Here is a 19,912-nt window from a genome sequence, read left to right as displayed (position 1 = left end):
TGTCATGCGCTACCTGTCTGCTCAAGCAGTTTAGAATAGTGAAGAGGTGGGGAAATGGTTGAATTTCCCACTAACGTACTTAAACCACATGGGCTTTAGCTTCCAAGCCACCCCAAAGGAGCTGGACATCAAAACCCAAATAATTTTGGCATCCTTAAGTTTTGTTCAGAAACTTGATTTTCCTTTCTGTACTTTTACATATAAAGAGTTTTCCCGCAAGACACTACCAGCACTCACTTGATTCCAAAATCATTAGCGCAGCAGAGTAAGATGTTGCACTGCTAGAAATTGCAGAACATTTTAGAATTGTGATCATCTAAAAGTCTTTGATCAGATTGAAAACATACTTGAAAAAGAATTCTGTGACTTCGGAACAAGCATTTTTAGCTCTACTCTCCTGGCTTACATCATTACAGCTGCCCAACTCAACTATGTCCTTGCAGATTTTGAGTGCTTTTAAAACATGTGAGTGTGTTAAACTACATGTATACCTACGTAAGATTGAAATCTAGCAAGAATAAAGGACATTTCACAGCCATTGTTACTTTCAGGCTTCATGTAGCTCCTGTGACCCCACAGATGTTAAGTTGGACATTTCTAAGGCGAGAGAAAAAACCCAGAACAATTTCCAAGCACCTCAGCCAGATTCCACCACGTATTGAAAGTGAAGAGTCAGTTGCTAACTCAGTTGTTTCCCCAAGGTCATGACTGCTCCACAATAGGCCTTTAATAAATATCTTGCAATTAAACTAAGTGCATTCTTCCTGTCAAACAGACACCTGTGTTTCATGTACCCCTCCAGTAAGTCTTGAGGCCAGCATTTTTTAAAGCTGCTAAAATGCATTTCTGCTATTCTTTCGGAGTCTCTCCAAGATTCTGACAATCTCAAAAGCATAAACGTAAAGTCAAATGGGCATTTGGTAGATAAGTTCTATTTAAATTATCTTGCTAAAAATCTCATGCTGCCTGTCCAAAGAAATGCTCTACTTAGCACAACCCACTGATACAACTTGAAAAATGCAAAGAAATCTATATGCTTATGCCAAATCTTACATTTCCTGCCTTACAAATGAATGTTGGTGTGGTACCAGAACACCACTCAGATGTTTTAATGCAGTTTTCCTAACAGCGCTCTTTTAGGGAAGGGAAACACTAATATTATCTATAGTTGTATATAGCAACTAAGGCACAAAGATACTTAAGTCCCAAGATGTGTCATGCAGTTACACTGCGTAACTTTTAGGTCTCTGAAGACCCAGACTCCCTCTGCAATGGAAGGAGAGAATTAGGCATCTGAAAGTGGGATTTGTACCAGGCAGCACACAGAGCCAGGAGAGTTCAGTCATCAGGGGTGCCTGCTCAGGCTACAAGGATTGGCTTACCCCCATCCTGCCGTCATAGACCTGCACCTCTACCCCGAGTCCAACACTGAAGAGGTTTCTGCTTAGAAAGATTAAAACGAGGAGGGACCATTCCTTTTCATTTATTTATTTATAGGTGCTACTGCTGTACCACCATTCCGTCTCTCCTCTGCCCTTTTCTCCCCCATTCCTCCTTCATATAAGAGTATGCTATACCAGTAGGTTGGACGTTTGCTGAAGAGACCTATGCTCCAAGCCCTGCCTCACAGATACTTAACAATTATATCCAGCAATCCCTATGCAAAATAAGTGGGCATTAAAGACGCAGAGAGTCTTCTAATCACTAGGCTAAGAAAAAGAAAACATGAATTATTTTTGGACACCTTGTGCAGCATCAACAAGGGATAAAGCTTGGTGCCCACCCCTGAGATCCTCATTAGGACCAGAGCGCTGTTCTGGGAGGTGGAAGATGAACACCGAAATGCCTTCAGACAACTGAGTGCACAATAACCCAGATCTTCCACACCCACAGAGGGTGTTCAAGTAAAACAGATATCACAAAAGACAAGGAAAGGAATCTCTTGCTAAGGCCATGCTTTGCATGGGAACAACAGCTGCTTTATTATAAGCCTGATCTTGCATTAACTCTGCATAGAGTGTCTGCTTCACTTGTCAATATGGAATATACCTAGTTTAAGAACCTTACAATTAGCTTTCCTTATGCCCATTTCCCCAGTTTAGTATCAACAGGTGCTAATAAGCACACGTGATAGATTTAGAAAAACACATTAACCAATCACACTACACATCTCCTTCCTTATTTTCCTATTCGTTCGCAGCATAATGCCATCTGGACACTGAGCAGTCAAATTTATATACATACAAAAAACCCTAGAAAATATCTAGAGAACTTCACAGGACTTTTAGGAATTTTACAGGAAATGCAATTCTAGCAGTAGAATAGAATAATTTCTGTGAAGCTTGCTTAGTTTTATTCCTAATAAAATTCTGTAGCATTTTTCAGCTGAGAAATTAACAAACATATATACTCCCTCCACAATCAGTCGGGGGGGAGGAGGGAGGGGAATCCAAATCCTTTTTGCAGAATTAATTACTGCAGGAGACATTCTGCCTGTCCTTAGCTACGGCTTTCTCTACTCCCTCCTGCACCATTCTCTGCACACAACTTCACAGCACTTTGCAATTGATATTTTTGCTCCTCTTCTCTTCTCCCCATGTTCCAGCTGAGTCCACAGAAGTCACAGGATAACACACTGTACAAAACAGCACTAAATAATAGCTCATCTGATGACTCAAAAGTCTTCCCTCTGAATTCTTTGAATCCATAGGATCATCACTTATTTAACAATCCTGGTGGGAAGAATCTGTCCCAGCTTTTCATCCCTCACCTGACATCTTTTTCTTATTTATACATCAGAGACACACGTATACACTCCCTGTACGCAAACACGCACTTTTAGAGGCCCTCTCCTGAAGATGCAGCTTTTAACCACACTGTGTTGTCTCCAACACGCCACACACTTATCTCAAAGACCCAGCGTACATCACTTTCAAGAACTACTATCTTTTAACAACTCTTACCTGACAGCAAGTCACGAGCACAACTGATAATGGTGGTTCCAGGCTTTATCCAGCTCACAGGAACATCATCGGGTTTTGTACTGCCAACTACCACCACATCTGCATGATGAAGCTAGGGACAGCCCAAAACAAAACATACATTTAACGTTAGAAATACATTATTGAATATGCATCTTATAATATTCAGATTTATACAGCAATAGCCTTTTGAGCAAAGTATTTGCAAACAACAACAAAAAAAATCCAAACTGATGGCTCGATTCTTACCCCACATGAAATTTAAGAACAATAGTATTTAAAATGAAGTCAGGTAAGCAAACTGTGAAATCAGGCAAGTGGAGTCAGAGTCAACACCAATAATATTTAATGGGGATTACATACTTCCAAAGAAAAAGCCCTATCATTGTCCAAAGTCCTGTCCAACAAGATAACTTGGAGAGACTTAAGAAAGAGAAGGGTTGAAAGACAGTAAATAGGCAATTATAGAGTACAGTCAGATTATCTGACCATAGAAAACCAGGCCAGCTGATAGGAATGCAAGATGACCTGATCTGCAAACATCAATGCCTTTGAAGAATACCAATTAAAGCATTTTTTTTTTTCCTTCTCAGTTCATGTTTGCTAATCAGTGCCTCTGATTTAGTTCAACCTGACAGATGTTGCAGCAAAAATGGTTACTATAAAAATTCTCACAATCAAAGACGTAAGTGTCTTCCTTTCCTCCCTCCTCTGAAACAGGGTCCTGTACCAATTATCAGAATCACCACGAGATAAGGGACAGCACCAGAGGCAGATGTATAAAGATCCACTAAAAAGCAAAATACAGACACAGCACTGCCTCAAGCCTGAATGCAAAAATTATTTCAGAGATACAGTGATTTGGGGAATATTTTGAAAAATGTAAATTAATACCAAGTGTCACAAACTCGGAGAGCCTCTCTGTGAATTGATTTGTGACCGACAACCACTCCAGCTTCTTTTTTGGCCAAAAGTGCTCTGACGCAACCCTGCCCAACACTCCTGCCAAGAAAGAACAGCTACAAATCCTATCAGGATAGCAGGTTTTTGGCACTGCTGAGCATCCAGGAGGGGAGAAGAGCATAACTGTGGCGGAAAAGTCAGAAAGCTAAAAAAGCTCCATCTTCTCCTCAGAGGACACAAGGATGGCCTAACCCTCCTTAGAGATCCACATATGGAAACAAAGCCAAAAGTGTGGGAGAAGATTTACTTGTTTGACAAATGACTAATGCAATGAGTTGATTCAGGCTTCAGTCAGAAGTCCTGCAACGCTCCTGTGACTGCCTGCAAACGTACAGTCTCAGCAGTCATTCAGCCTTATCCAAACTGCTTATGCTCTTGCACCTGGTGCGAATATCAGCTTACGTGCCACTCCTAGAAGGCCACATAAAGCACAATGCTTGACCAGCATCAAGTCAAACCATACTGAGGAATCTGCAAGCAAATTTGGATAAAGAGATTCTGCAACCACTTGTGTACCAGAAATCGTATGCTGAAGACACACTTTCCCCTGCAAAAGAAGGCAGCCTCTGCCATAACAGTCAACATCATCAACACAGAGGAAAACAGTAATTACTCTCAGTTACAGGAACCCAACCTTTTTTTTGTAACAAAAAAAATTATTCATATTCTAGCAGTTATAACTCATATACTGAAAGTCAAGTATGTCATCCCATGCAAAGCCTCCAGGACGGGGACTATGAGTTTTGCACATCACTTAGCATCATGAAACTATGAACCAGTTGAGAGCTGTATGCAACAAGTAATAATTTTGACAAACGTTCAGCCAACATACTTATGACAGAATTGATCCAATGTAACTATAATGCCAGAAAACGACTGACCTGACCAAATATTCATCTCTATGACTACCGATCATAATGTTCAAAAATGTTCTTAACAGCTGGACACAATCATTTTTGTAACCAATGTTATCACTATTTTGGATGGCTAACATCACAGATACCCATAAATGTATCGGAAAACCAGCTAAACCTTTCATCTCATTGCTCTGCCCCACCTCCTCCATGAGAAAAGTTATATCACATGGCAACAAACAGTGGTCCTACGGGTTGAAGACACACTGATCTCAGAGCATTCCCCACAACTATTTCCTTTTCCTTATTTCAAAAAGAACGTAAATGTAAAGACAAAAAAATCAGGTACAGACACAATTGTAGCTCTCTTGCTATAAGCAAGTATTTTATGTGCAACTATTGAAAAAGTTCCTGGAGAGTCAATAAAATATGTATCACAAAGACTTTATAGAACTTTTTTTCCCCTGTGACTATTTTTAAAAAATTATATCCAGAAACTTGTTTGACTGGGAGAGTGAGTCCACTGAAAGTGAAATAGTTGTTTATAGAATTTTGGGTGTCCTTGGATAAGATGTATGTGATCTCCATCGGGGCATTTCGGTTTCACTTGCAAGAAGTCATGCCCATGCCTCCTCTGCTTTTTTTCCTCTCTTGCCATAACCTACTCTTTTGACTGCCTATAAATCACTAAAGCAAGCCGCAAGCCTTGGGAGGCACGTGCAGGCTTATCTCCTACATCAGAAACAAATCACAGGCGTTAGAGATGGAAAAGACCTATAAAATCATCACATCCAACCTCCCTAGCAAACGCACCGCACAGTCCCTGGACAGACGACGCATCTGACAGGAACCAGATGCTACAAGCAGCCGTGGCCAGAAGGCCGAGGAGATACCCACGAGGGGCAACGTGCAGCCGTAGGGCGACTGACTGCCCAGTGCCCTGGACAGCAATGCTGCGTCATACCAGGCAGGCTAGAGGAAGGAACGATGAGCATCATGCCAAACCACCCCTAATGCACTAGGCAATAGGCTGAAGACAAAGTAAGCGAATACTCCAGTACTATCCTGCCTCCTCACTGGTAAATATTTTTTCAGTTGGGAAGAGCTGTGCCAATAAATAATCTGAAACCTTACCTCATAACAAAATATGACTCTCTCCACCAAGATTTAAGTAGAAGCAGATTAAGAAGCACCACCCATTCCCAAGACAGAACACCAAATGTTAAAACAACAATATAGACTTTCCAGCCAAGTATTTAATGATAATGGTACAAAGTAGCTGTATATTCCAGATTACTGCAAACCCATTTTGCCATGAAGCCTGCATAAAGGTTTCATTTCCCCATAGTTAAAACTGACTGCTACCAAAGCAACTTTTTAATACATAATCAAAGAAAAAAATATTTGAAATTGATATTTGAAACATAAAAGCCCTCAATTTCCTGGGTATGAAGTTAGGCCAGCTAAAATTTAAGAGATGGGATGAGGAACAGGAACCTGATTGAAAGTTTTTTTACAACTCTTGTTACGAAAAAAAATCATTTTACACATGAGTTTACAAATCAGGTTCTACTTCCATCACAGCAATTCTAATTACTTTTGCAATCTTGAAATTTTTGTATGTCAATGACTAATTTCAGGTACTTTTTCCACCCAGGCATGTTCTCCTTACACGGTTTCTTCCAGCTCCATCACTACTTTGGGAAGTTCAAGGTTTGCAAACCATTGACAACCCAGTGGGACAACTATTCATGGTCTGCTCCAATCCCTCTGCCCCAGCTGCAGTCCTCGGGGACGGGCCGCAGCAAGCAGCCACCAGCTCTCTTCTACCATCTTGTTGCCCAGACACAAACAGCCCTGTCCCTACCACATCAGCCTGAAGGCACTTGCCCTACACAGCGCATGTGAAACTTAAGTCTACATCTCTACTGTGGGCTCAAGCCTACCTCTATGATGCATGCTTTAGTGACTGTTCCTCTAGCTCAGGCAGGAAGATAAATTTCCAATTGCAAGGCACATAGATGATGCACATAAAATGTTGAAGCAGAAACACTTTGTCTATAGCATCCTCATTAGAAACTCTCTCACAGCATTCCTGTCCTCTCCTCTCCCTTTTATGGGATCCATATACCTGGTCTCGTGTTCTTTCACGCTTACTTACACGCTTACAATATGAAATGTATTTTTCTCCTGGTACCAAAACTCTTGGTCTTATCAAGACAGCAAAAACATGACAGCAAACGACTAAGAGATGTCTAATCGTCTGAAGCTTAACTGTTGGCTCTAAGGAAAAGCAGACAGTGGCCAAAAGAACTTCTTATCCAACCTGAAAAGGAAGCTCTCAGTCATGCACTCCAGCTAAAGCACTGTCCTACTTCTCAACCAGGCCTTTACGAAAAAGCGTTCCATTCCTAATTATACCAACATAGAACAACTTTCAGTTCTTTCACAAAAAAATTGTAGGATAGCAGCTCTCTTAAAACAGGCATGGTATGGTTCACATACACACTATATATGTAACATGATGTGCCGAAATCACAACTGACTGAATTTTGATGACTGAAATTCAGTTTTCTCATAGGTACTAAGTATTATCCATGTTTTGGCAAGAAAATAATCCGTATTTTTAATCTGAATCTATTTGATAACCTCCTTTCAAACTAGAAAATCTAATTCTAACATAGTAAATGATTAAGCATGTCAGTTCCCATTCTTCACCTGTAACACTAAACTGACTTTTGGGTAGTCCCATTTCTAAATGACAACAAGTGAGATGTTCCTCAAAGTATGTCACTAGGTCATTTGTCAGGCACACTGCAGTGATTGTGCTTTGAAGAGGTATCTACACAAAAGCTGCTGAAGGACATGCCTCAGATATGCCATGGCGATTATTTTTAATAACTAAAGTCAAGCAAACCCAAAATGAAACAAAAAGAAACATTAATAATCTGTTCACTTTAAAATATGAAGTGGGGAGGGAAAAGAACATGCAAAGTGTGCCCATTATTCATGCAGGTCAAAGTAAGGAAATTAAAATGTACCATTATTTATTTTATTCCCTTTTCGTGCCATAGGACGGAAAAAACTTGCTATAAAGAAGCTCACTAAGTCAGATGGGAGATGGTACTATGCCATTTGCCAGCAGAGCTACCTCTGCATCGTTGGACTTTTCCTAAGGTGGACTAAAACTTACCTTCCTCATGATAATTTTCAAAATATTTTGCAAAAGCGTGTGAGTAAATGAAGCAATAACAAGTCCATAGCAATACAAAACCTGATCCGAAAAACCCTACAGCCTTAGTGTTGTATCTCTCATTTAAATTGATAGAATTTCTAAAGAAAATATTTGTTGTTATGCTACCCTTTAAAAAGAAGAACAAAGCAGCACAGCTAGCCAAAGGTAATGAAGTACCTGCTTAAGGCAGACATTACCTCGTTAAGTTCAGGATTAGTGCTTCAGTGCAAATGGGTGCGGCCAACGTATTAAGACAAATAAGGCATACCTACCCCTAAGCTCAATTTTTCTTTTCTTGGTATACATTGCAAAACAAATGCATCCCAATGAAAAGTTCATCCTCTTCATAAGTTCATCCCTCACTTCATAAGTGAAGTTATTATGGTTCCGTAGGTTATACTTCCAAACAACAGCACACAGACTGTTACTGTAGAGGTATCGCATTCAGAAGAAGAAAACGTGTACAGCCATGTCCAAAGTCAGTGTATTTTTCAGCAAAACCAAAACGTGAATTAATTTTTGCAATACTTGGAAAAACCTCGACATCGACTAACACATTTTCTTACTAGAAATTCAAATAAATAAACCTCAAGAGAAGAAACCTTGTGAACCTTGAAACCATTTTTATTTAATCAGTGCTTTGAATGAGTGAGAGGAATGAATTCATATCAGTTATAATCATGTTATCGAACGACATTGTACTTCAAATGCAGGTTGCCACAAGACAGCAGTGCCTTGTTGTCCAGTAGGACATCTGTGCTTGGTTTCTGACTCTCCAGCTTCTCGGAATACGATACGAGACAATTTTCCCTGCATGCATTAGATTTTATCTAGGAGCTAGAGTTAACTATAACAGTGTTACATCCAGCCAGGTTCAGCGGCGCTTGGAGAGTTACCGGTGACCCGCTGCTCCAGGCTTACAGACAAGGAAGAGGAAGGTAGGTTTCCCCCGAGCTCTGCTGATTAGTCCTCCAGGCAAAGCAGAAACTCCTTTACTGCCAAAAGTTAAAATGAACTTGGGAAGACCAATGTGCAAAGCCTCAAACTGCCTCCTGCTTAGGCCTCCTATTCTGTTTCCCATCAGTGACCTGCTGCGAGAGGTAAGCTATGGGGAATGCCAAAAAGCAAAGCAAGATTATGGGAAAGCATCTGGATGGAAGGAAACAGATCTCTCTGCAGCATATCGACAGCACTGCACAAGCTGCTCTGCCCCGGTCCAAGTCTTTTGCTGTGAACCTGTGGAAACACCTCTGGCCACCCCATGACCCACCCCAACCAGCCCTCTAGCACAACCCCAAGCCATGAGAAATAATTAAAGAATGAGACATGGATAGTATAAAGTTCACAGTGCTCCCATCTCTGAGAGGGGCATATGTTTCCTAAGTGCCGTCAGTCACTTGAAGCACAGAGCTGAGACAAACCCCACAAAAACATCCGCAGCTGTGAAAACACAGGTTTGCCAGAGAAATTCTAACTATCACAGCTGCTTAAACTGATTTCCTCCTGCCGTCCTTGCCTTCAAAACCCAGAGGTTTGGTACTATCATTTTGCGTTGGCTGCCACCTTGTGGCATGTGCCATCAAATAGAACCCAACAGCTGTCCCCTATACATCATCCCGACATCGACCTGCAAACAGCCCCTGGGGTACGGGCACCTCTTCTACAGCCAATATCTGAACCCCTCTGCACATGCCCAAAGGACAGCACATTCCCAGCTGTACAACTCTATGAAATTTGGGACTAGGGAACAAACTGGGAAGTTTGAGAGGAAGTCAGACCAACTTTTAAGTCATTGCTAAAAGCTCTGCAAAAAAGCAACGAGGAAGACCACATAAATTAAATCCTTTGGGTTAAGGCTCCTGAATTTCTCTGCATCCTTTTACAGTTCTCGGTGAACTCCCTTGTCCCAAAAGAGGCAGAATTTGCAAACCTTTAAGACACAAATTCAATGAAACTAACTTCATACAGATGACTATTGCAGGACGCGAGGAGCGCGAGCATCTCTCCCTTGTGCCAAAGGAAAGAAAAAGGGAGAACTATCACATGTGTTTTAAACTGCACCCCTGCATTCTTTCTCGCACAGCTACCAGTGTACAATAATAAAGTTATAGCACCTGCTGCTACACATGTAATATTCTGGTAGAGGGCCCTGTTTGCCTGAGCACCATTTCTGAGCAAGCAGGAGGAGAACAGATCCTAACCCACGTCAGCTACCTGCGAGCACCAGTGCCCCAGTGCCGCCTGTGACAGCAACGAGGAGTCACCCTGTGGGGAAGGGCGGCGAGGGGGAGCAGTGCCACAGGGGCAGCCGACCGGGATGCCCGGATGGTGGGGGACGCAGGACAACCGCTGGGCACTGGGCAGGCAGGAGAGCGCTCACCTTGCTCCGCAGCTGAGGGGCTTTCCACTGGCAGCTCATCGTCGCCGCTCCCTCCCTCTGCAGAACGCACTGCAAGGCGGCCCCCACCGCCCCACCGGCTCCCACCAGCAGCACCGTCTTCCCACCTGCGTGACACGAGAGCGCTCATTCAGAAACCCCCGGCGGCAAAGGCGCTAGCATCAGGCGCCACTGGGGCGCAGAGCTGGGGTGCCTGCCTCACCTCCCCGCCTTCAGCAGCACACCCACTACCAAAGCCCTCCAGAAGAGACAGAAAAGTGGCTCAGGACAGGACAGGACACCGTCACGTGCCTGCACAGCCACAGCAGCTGGGGCAGTACGGGCAACTCTTTCGGAGCCCATGCAGTAACACAAAGCGCAGGCTTAAAGTTGTTTCCTGGTGACTCTCTAATTCGAGTAAGCAAACACTGCTCTTGTGGTTTTCTGGTATTTTATTTGCACAAATCCTTTCATTCATATTTGTTACAAAGTACATTTGACCTCCCATTTACAGTTCTGCTACAGAAATCCCTGTCTCAACAATTACAAATCACTATAAGAGAGACTACTTCTGAAACGCTGCCTTAAACTAACAGCATCTTCACACACTGTAAAGCCACTTGTTCAAATCTGCCATTTCAATGTTAGCATTGACACAATACAACCTGAGCCAAAAGATGTGCTTGGCGGTTATTTACAGGCAGACCTGGATTTCTCCAACTGTTCACACTAATCAAAATTGCCAAGTGAAATCCCTAAGTGATGTTTGTCATTTCTGGTTTTGAAGACTCGGATGTCTCGGGTGGCTTCAGTGAGATTAAATCTGCTAATGGTAGGTAATCCCTGCCTAATCTCCAAAATCTGTAGGACTGAGACCTGTTTCTGCAAATATCACAATCGGATCTCACTGAGATTCCTCACTAGCAGAAGACAAACATATGTCAGGTGGGAAAAGAACACAAACCGGAAAACACAACAAGGAGAAATTATATTTGTCTCTTAGTCAGGACTAAAACTGAGAAAATTAGTTAGGCTAAAATTAATGTAATAAATATGATAGAAGTTCTCACCTAAATCTTCAAGAAGCTCCATAACAGCACACACTGTAGGAGGAACTAGACAGTCATAGGCATCGCCACGTACCAAGCGTCCTAGGTTTACATCAGATAATCTGCAGTGGAAAAATATGGCAATTTTTTTTAAAAAATGAGTTTGTGTAACATAAATCCCCAGTAAAGCTTGTAACATGGCTAACAGCTAATACCAAGAACAAAGACGTCTCATAAAAGTAAATCCTTTGATAGTCATGTACTGTGGCTAATTTGTATCATCCCACATCCCCGTTACACAGACACGGAGCCTCAAGAGAGGCCAGGAAAGGGATCTGTGAGTTTGAACAAGTGACACGATCCCATGAGACACAGGCAGCTCTTTACTCGTTGTGGTGGGCCACCCATGGCACCGGGGGCCAAAACATGTCAGTGGCTGCAGTGGACCCAGAGCAGCGCTGGCAGAGCCAAGCTGAGCCGGAGGCAATACATCATCCGGGGCTCAGGCTGGCTCGCTGCGGGGAGCTCCGGTGTTTCCACACCGCACTGCGTCCTCTCTCAAACACAAGGATGCTCTGAATTTTCCCATTCTCTGTCAATCTCCAGTACTCCAGATAATGGAAAGGTAACTAATTTGCAAGGTTTTCAGATATTTTTTTTTTCCTGACATGGGAAAAAGAAAAAAAAGGAAAGAGGGGAAAAAAAATAAAACCAAAAATGGGTAACAGTCTGCAGTTGAGAGCAAGAAGGCTGCCAGAGCAGCAAAATGGTAACCCAGACACCTAAATTATGCCAGTGGTCTCTCCAGAGAGCAGCGCAACTCTAGACTGATTGAAAAGTTGTCCCCATGGGTCCAAACTATTCTGTCTGACTCTCCCACTGCGAAAGAGTGCTGTAAGGAAGTTAAAACCTTCTCTGCAACTTTTCCATAAATCCTTCCTGTGAAAATTTTGGGATTTGTGTTCAGTACTTTGTGACTACCATTTGTATTATTGAAATACTGAAATACCTTAAGTATCATCAGTAAATCAGAACTTCGTTTTTGACTTCTTTGAAAAGACCATGTCCTGAATACACAGCATATAAAAATTAAAAAGATAATGATGAAAATGACTTCAGCAAAAGACTTCTCATTGATTCAGTAGCATCTTTTATCACTGCTCAATAGCACAGTGAGACACATAGACCGAGGAATCCATTAATGGAAAGCACAGGGGAAAATTGATTTTACAGAGCCATCAGCCTTGCGTCTGCTAATATTGTCTCTCAGTGCTTCACTCACCCATCCACATCCTTCTCTGGTTTCACAGCGTTTAATACCTTACTGCTATATAAGCTTTCTGGAAGGTCAAGGGCAAGGCCCTGCACGTTAGGATCCTCATTAAGTCTCAAGATTTCATTGACAACCTAGGAAGTTAATAAAAAGTATTAAAGATCACAAAAACAGACACAAGAAGAATCTAATTAGAAAGAGATAAACCCTATATTTTAAGACTACCTTATGGCCACCTTTACTTCCCTCACATATTACTGCATCTTCTAAATTAAAAAGCAATAACCCACCTTCCTTGGTTTATACTTCCACGGCTTACCAAATTAAGCCACCTTGACTTGATTCTAAACATTGTGCAAAGCCAACACATATTACATGACATTACGCCGCCAAAAGCATTTTGTCTTTCACTGTTCTAAAACTCAGCAAAGGCTCGACACTGTAATGGCTTTAGAGCACGCTTTTAGAAATCAGAAGCCTTGGTTAAAACATAGCTCAAAATAGGACCAGATCACTTCCCAGCACAGAACATGGACAAAAAGTTGTAACACTGGAAAAACCAGTTATACAAGAGAAAATTCATTTTATTAAACCGGCATATGTTGTTACCAATTTTCCTTCTCAAAACACCCTGGATCCTAAGAGCTGACAGTCATCTTGCGAAGAATTGTTATTTTGAAAAGGTACTGCACAAAAGTTCATGAATTTCAAGTACTGAACAAGCTGTGAGTTCAAATGTTTTACAACTGGTCATATTTGACATCTGAGACTGTACTACCTACTCCTGATTGCTTCGTCTCTAAAGTGCAACACTGATCCAGAGGGACATACGCTATTCTGCTGTCACCATTAAGAATACAATGGAATAAAACATACTGAAATTTTCTCATGTGACAAATGTCATGTGAGCACGTCTTTCCACCATATAAATAAAATCAGTGTGCAATCACTACACAGCTGTACAATTTAATTGGATTAATATCCAACAGAAAATGAATGTAAGGTTTTTTTTTTCCTTAGCTAATACCTTGACTTCCTAAAATGCTTTTCATGTAAACTATTCAATATAATTGTGAACTTTATTGCCCAAACATTTGATACGCAATCAATATTAAGCTAGGGGAATTTGGCAGGGGTTAGACTGTCTGCAACTCTGAACCAAGAGAACATGCTACTTTCATGTTAACAAAGATTATACAAGCATGTCACCGATACAGAAATGCCCCTTTAGTTTGCTGACTTCTGAGACAGAAACGGGCATATACACATTAAGACCCTATGCCATTTGACAGCAGTAGGACTGCTATACATTCTAATTGAAAATAAGGCTGAGTGTATACATCAGAATATGGATGTGAAAACATCCACATTTTGCTTGAAAAATCCTGAGATGCTACAAAATGTTGGGGCCTACACAGCAATTAAAGGAAACATAGTTCAGAAATAGCCTGAATCTGATGAACTTTGAACTATATTCCTGCTTCCTGGGAAAAGAATTCAATTTTCTATTTTCATTGCATTTGACTTTAATTCAGCTTTCCACCGTCACAGCATTTAAAATACTTACAATCCTGTAAGAAATCTTGTAGTAACTTGCCTTTACTGTGCACAAGCGGTTATGGCAGAACAAAAACCGCACGGTATTGAAATGCATCCCACCTTCCCAAAGCAGGGAATGCGGGCGAGCGTGTGGATTTTAACAGATGAAAAAAAACTTTGTCACAGTGAGCAAGCAGGAGAGTAAGCAAACTGTTATGAACTTTATTGGAAGCAACTTTCTTCAAGCAACAAAAATACCCCACTTTTCTCTTTACATACACAGCTCAGCCACTTCCTAAGATATTACTTTTCTTGAGACTACACTGCAAGCCAGTAACATTTTAAAAGCAAAGCGTATTGAATACAAAACAGTCCACAAAACCCACACGCCTGCAGGATTATCAAACTTGCCAAGCAGGTCAGCTGGGAACAGTGGCATCTTTTACTACACATTCCTCTGCTGTTTTTCCTTTCAGATGCCTCACGATCATGTATATGAATACCGTTTGCTATATTTAAATCATACTTGATACTAGTGTTGTGCCTCCAACCTAATGATATTTAGTTTCCCTGAATAACTTGGGCAAGAACCAAGTACAGTCACAAGAGCAACTGTGGGACACAGGATACCCGTGCTGGTACGAGGGGAGGCTGCAGTTAAACACCAGACACGAAAAGAAAACATTGCTCTGCTGATTCTGCCCCAGCTTGCCAGGGGACAGCAGACAAGCCTGTTAATTCTCTTTTTTCCCACGCTTGGCAATTGTGGGATAATACTTGCTACTTGAACTAAGGCAATCCCAACCCTAATTTGAGTTAATAGAGATCAGTTCAAAACAATAATGAATGTCAGCAATAACTTTAGGTTTATGATGAAAGCGAAAAAGGAAGAGTCCTTCAAGAACTGCAGTTACCTCATCCTTGCTGCTGCCTTCAGGGAGGCAGATGTGAATAACACGTAGACCAACCTGCCAAAAGAAAATACTTGTAATTACCAAAGGCAAGTAGCTCATGATTAATAACAAGGGCACCGGCTAAAGCTTACCTCTTTGGCAAAGTCCTTGTTTGTTTCTTGAATCAAGTGATCATTATGTGCCTTTGGGAGCAAAAGAGAAACTAAGTTTTAAAATAATAAATTTACATTTAAAAAATGTGAGTGTGCTAATGCACAGGTCTATGCAAGAAATACAGTGAGGATGTTTGTGTCTACTACTATTCAAACAAATAAAAAGCCCAGCAATTCTAAGAAAGAAGCAGAAGGCATCCTGTAAATTTATCTTGGCTTGATCAGTTTAAGTGTGTGCTGATATTAGCCTGGCTTTTAGACAACAGTGGCCATTTCCTTAACACAAGTTTACCATTTAAGAAAGGTGCCAGTCTGTATCTGAAGAGCCGCTCTCCATCCAGCCGCGTAACAAGGATGAAATAGGCACCAGCAATACCAGCGTTTCCTGCGGTGTTTCCATATCACCTCACAACACTGGTTTGCCTTACCATCAAAAATGAGGCAAATCATTATCATCACCTATTACAGTGAGTTCTGTCAATACAGAAGCAAGAGAAGTTATCAGTTCATCCCAATTGCCAGCAGGCATCTGAGCTAGGACAGAAGCACCTCCTGGGCAGATTTACCCAGGGAGACCATCTTACCCAGGAATCCTCCTCCCTGAGGTCTCTACACCTATATGTGCTGTATATATTACGATACTTAACCGTAATAACTACGATTCAATTGTACTCTTCAAGTTACTCTTGAATTTTAGGAGACCTTTCAAATATTTTCATATATCGTAACAATAAAACTGAGAATTCAATACCCAGAACTACAAACCTCCTACAGATCAGTGAGGGTTCCACTCTCAGAAATGTTAGTGGCTTCATAATAAAATGAATAAAACACTTCTCACAGCTATATGATTATATATAAAACCTGCCTTCCAACCCGGACAACAGGACCGAAATAAATAAATTTGAAGGGGTTAGTTACAATTTCATGAACACATTCTACACAGCTTCTTCCACAAGACTCAGTGCCAGTGACTTCCCGTTGGAGTCAAGCCGCCCACCTTGTGGTTAGCTGCCAGAGCTGGCTTTGACTGTCTCTAGCATCCCCCAAAATGATTTAGATTCAAGCCTGTAACAACTTACCAACCTGGCAATCCCAAATGGCTCAAGACTGCTGCCGACAAAAAAAAAGAACATCTCCCAGTCCCCTCCCCCAGCCCTGCCTGCATCACACTCCCCAAATCTGGCAGCTGGGGACCAGGGGCAGCACAGAGGTTGCTGCATTGAGAACACACGTGAAGGTCACACTGCAGTGTGGGAACGAAGAGACGGGATAAGGACAGCTCAGCAGCCAGTACGTGGGGAAACCGCATCCCAACATCGACACCACACCAGGATTGCTCGAGATGTTGAACTGGGATGGAGCCACCGGCAGTACCACGCTGTCCCCTGCAATGTCCCCGCTCCTGCAGCACCGGCAGATGACCGCTCACCTCATGTGGGTGCAGAAAGCCCCTGCCCTGAACCTGTTCCCATCCCAACCCACGGAGCAGCACCAGCCAGGCCCGAGCTGAGGACATGGGCTGGCAGGGTGCAAGGGCAGCACAGGGGGTGCAGGGGAGCCGGCAGTGCTTTGCTGAGCTTTGCAGGGCAACAGCTCCACCGTTAAACAGGATCCTGCCATGATGTATTCGTTTTCAGCTTCAACACAATTTAAGCAGCAAGCCACCAATCATTTTTTGCTGTTCTGTAGCTCCAACTGAGGTTCAACACGGATAATAAGCAACGCAGGTATCAATCTTGGTATCAATTCAGGTTCAGGTGGCTCGAGAGGAAAAGAACACATCTAAAACTGTTCCAGAGTGGGCTCAGTCTGCAACTGCTCCTCCCTGGTACTGCTGCAGAGGTGCTGCCGCGTTACGCCAACCGCCGTTACCCACGAGCGACTGGCAAAGGAGATGGCTTCATTGCCTGCCCTCTGCTCCTCTGGGTGCCTAAGGCTCTGCCCACGTCACCCAGCAGAGCAGTGCACCACCAGAGCATTTGTAGACTAAAACAAGTCTTTGTACCAGCAAATACATATTTAAGATGAGTTCTGCTTCAAGGCCTTACAACCAGACTAGAGCTAGGGTGACTGACAGCTGGAGAACATCGCTTGGGTGAATTTCATCCAGAAGGATCTAGGTCATGTGCTCCTACAGCCACCTCATGATGCAAACCAAGTGGGGTAAATGGGAGCAAGAGGGACGTTCATTTAAAGCACAACCATGATCAAAACCAAAACACTGTTGTAGATGCATCCCGATTGACACTAAAAGTGAGCAGGAACCTCCCCCTCCTCACACAATCCTCTCTCCCACCCTCACAATCTTTTTTCCCACATCCCAGCATAAAACGCTCACGTGGCCATACAGAAAACCAGACTCGGGGATTAACGTGGCTGAAAGGAAACCTCCCCAGACTCCTCCAGCCCAGGGGGATCACTACCCCCATCCAGCTCATGGTGCAACTGGACGGAGACAAGATAGGAGTGAGAAACAACAGGTCACCGAGAAGACGGGTCACTGCTTTTCCAGCAGTCCTTAAACCTACAGCCTTAGCGGGCTGTTTGAAAACATTAACTGCAACTACCCAGGGAGTCTAAGAGATGGGCAAGCTTGTTCAGTTAGCCTCGCTAGAAGACCTACTGAAAGAAAGTTGGTACTGCATTTCTGAGATTCAATATTAGTACTTAAAAGATATTTATAGTCAGGTTTTAAAATTAAAACCTACTGGTTCAGAGATTCAGCATGTGCCCACTCAAAATCAACACCACCTAAAATCAACACCACCGTCCTAGGAAACAGGACAAAAACATTTTTTGTATGCGTGGCTCTGGGTCCCACTCTGAATGACAAACATCCCTAGTTTCTTGGCCTTGAAACCTTAAGAAATCTAGAGAGGAACATCTCTCAGCTTTGCAGGGATAGCAATCCTCATCTATGCGTTCGATTGCCTGTCTCAAAGATGGCAGCGCCAGTGGGATAGGAAGGAAAGCTCTTCACGGTGTTAGTAATACAACAGCCCCCAATCACCATGAGATTGCTTCACCTTAGAAAGTGCTGCTGCTTCTAAAGGATACCGACATTTTACATGGGGCATTTATTGCATAGAGGCCCTTTTGAGCTGACTGGGAGTTTTCAGTGTGGTTTTCCTCTCCTTAGGACAGCAGTAACGCAGCCATAAGCTCCGGCTGCCCAAAGGCAACAAGGCTGGCAGGAAGCAGCAGGGTTTTTCCTTAACCCTGCCGATGTTATTTCAGGGGTGGGAGGGGACAAGAGGCCCACATTTTCAGGCACCTACACACTTTTTTCAGGGCCGCAACAAAAGCTTCAAGCTAAATAAAGGTTGAGAACAACTGCTTTGACTTTAACTTAAGCACGTCAATCAACTTAAAACAACCTGTGAGAAAAGGCAATCTGTACTTACAATGGGGAAGGCTGTGTTAGCAAAGAGAGGAAGGGATAAAATTGTTCCCTTCCTTTGCAAACCTTTCCCACAGCCTTTCCCACAACCCTTCCCCCAAGTTTGCTGTGGCTGTTCCAGTCCTGGAGAAGGGGCTTCTGAGACTGAGCTTCCTCCCTCAATCTACAGTCCAGTGGGATTACCTCCTCCTACCGCTTTGCTTGAATAAAAGTTACTTTCTGCATCACGTGCTTCTGAAGTTTCAGACAAGCAACGGTACCGAAGGGGATCCCTCGCAGCCAGCGATCACACAGACATAACGTACCTGAATAATGGCAAGCGTTGGCTCGAGCTGGGGGTTTTCTCTCTTGAGAGAGGCCAAGGATTTCTTTGCATTCTCAGTGATTTTGCTGCAACACGATAACAACAGGCAAATTAGCAAAGTAAACCCTTCTGACATCAGTCAGCAGAAACCTACGTTAGTCAGCAATATGGAATAAATGCTTAGGTGTGTAGTTTTAACCACCAAAATGACTTATGGATGTAAACTGTGAAGGCTGGCATTCAGCAGGATGGCACAGAAAACCTTAACAGATCAAAATACCTTTGTTTTACAACTACATGCGTCATTGCTCCAACATGCCCAGAGCTTTATAGCTAGCCTATGCCATTCCATGAGAAGGCTTGTCCAGCCCCACCGGGGGAAGCGCAGCGTGGATCTGCCACCCCGAGCCCTCGGCTCAGGTGGGTCCTTCATGTCCATACCATGTGGTGACAGAAGCGGAGGCGTTTACACCTGGGGCCGCTGCAGCTTAACACAGACATCACCCGCCCTAACTGCTGCAACCCCGCCACTTCTCACGGATGCCATTCAGCACTGCGGGCAGCCGGGAGACAGAGGAGCTCTGTTTGCCGCGCCGCTTCTTGGAAAAACCAGTAGCGGCAGCCAGGCACTGGAAAAATTTTCTGGCTAAGCGGCTGCTGGCTCTTCTCTGTTACCTTCCGCACATACGGATGACACTTACCCAGCACGGGGAGGAGGAGGAGACACCCCCGGAAAGATGTCTGTCTGTCTCTCCCCCACCAGCAGGAGAGGCGACCGCAGGAAAAGACAGCCCAGAGCCGTTTTTTGCTACCTCATACCCTCCCCCTTGCAGAAGCCAATGACCAATGCAGGTCAATGCCGGCCGTG

General features: G+C 43.1%; 1 protein-coding gene across 1 annotated transcript in view; it reads right to left on the bottom strand.

The window, feature by feature from the left end:
* The window catches only part of MTHFD1L (methylenetetrahydrofolate dehydrogenase (NADP+ dependent) 1-like), a 157,169-nt gene extending 137,989 nt beyond the window's left edge, over window positions 1-19,180 (bottom strand). The window contains exons 1-7 of the mRNA XM_009884055.1: window positions 19,046-19,180; window positions 15,317-15,367; window positions 15,186-15,239; window positions 12,742-12,866; window positions 11,481-11,581; window positions 10,414-10,538; window positions 2,964-3,075 (exon numbers count right to left, since the gene is read on the bottom strand). Of these exons, the coding sequence (XP_009882357.1) occupies window positions 2,964-3,075; window positions 10,414-10,538; window positions 11,481-11,581; window positions 12,742-12,866; window positions 15,186-15,239; window positions 15,317-15,367; window positions 19,046-19,180 (703 nt within the window). The remainder of the gene's footprint in view (window positions 1-2,963; window positions 3,076-10,413; window positions 10,539-11,480; window positions 11,582-12,741; window positions 12,867-15,185; window positions 15,240-15,316; window positions 15,368-19,045) is intronic.
* Window positions 19,181-19,912: the final 732 nt, after the last annotated feature.

The sequence above is a fragment of the Charadrius vociferus genome, unplaced genomic scaffold (genome assembly GCF_000708025.1).
Source record: "Charadrius vociferus isolate BGI_N301 unplaced genomic scaffold, ASM70802v2 scaffold494, whole genome shotgun sequence".
Lineage (NCBI taxonomy): Eukaryota > Metazoa > Chordata > Aves > Charadriiformes > Charadriidae > Charadrius > Charadrius vociferus.
This window is presented reverse-complemented; position numbering and strand designations above follow the sequence as displayed.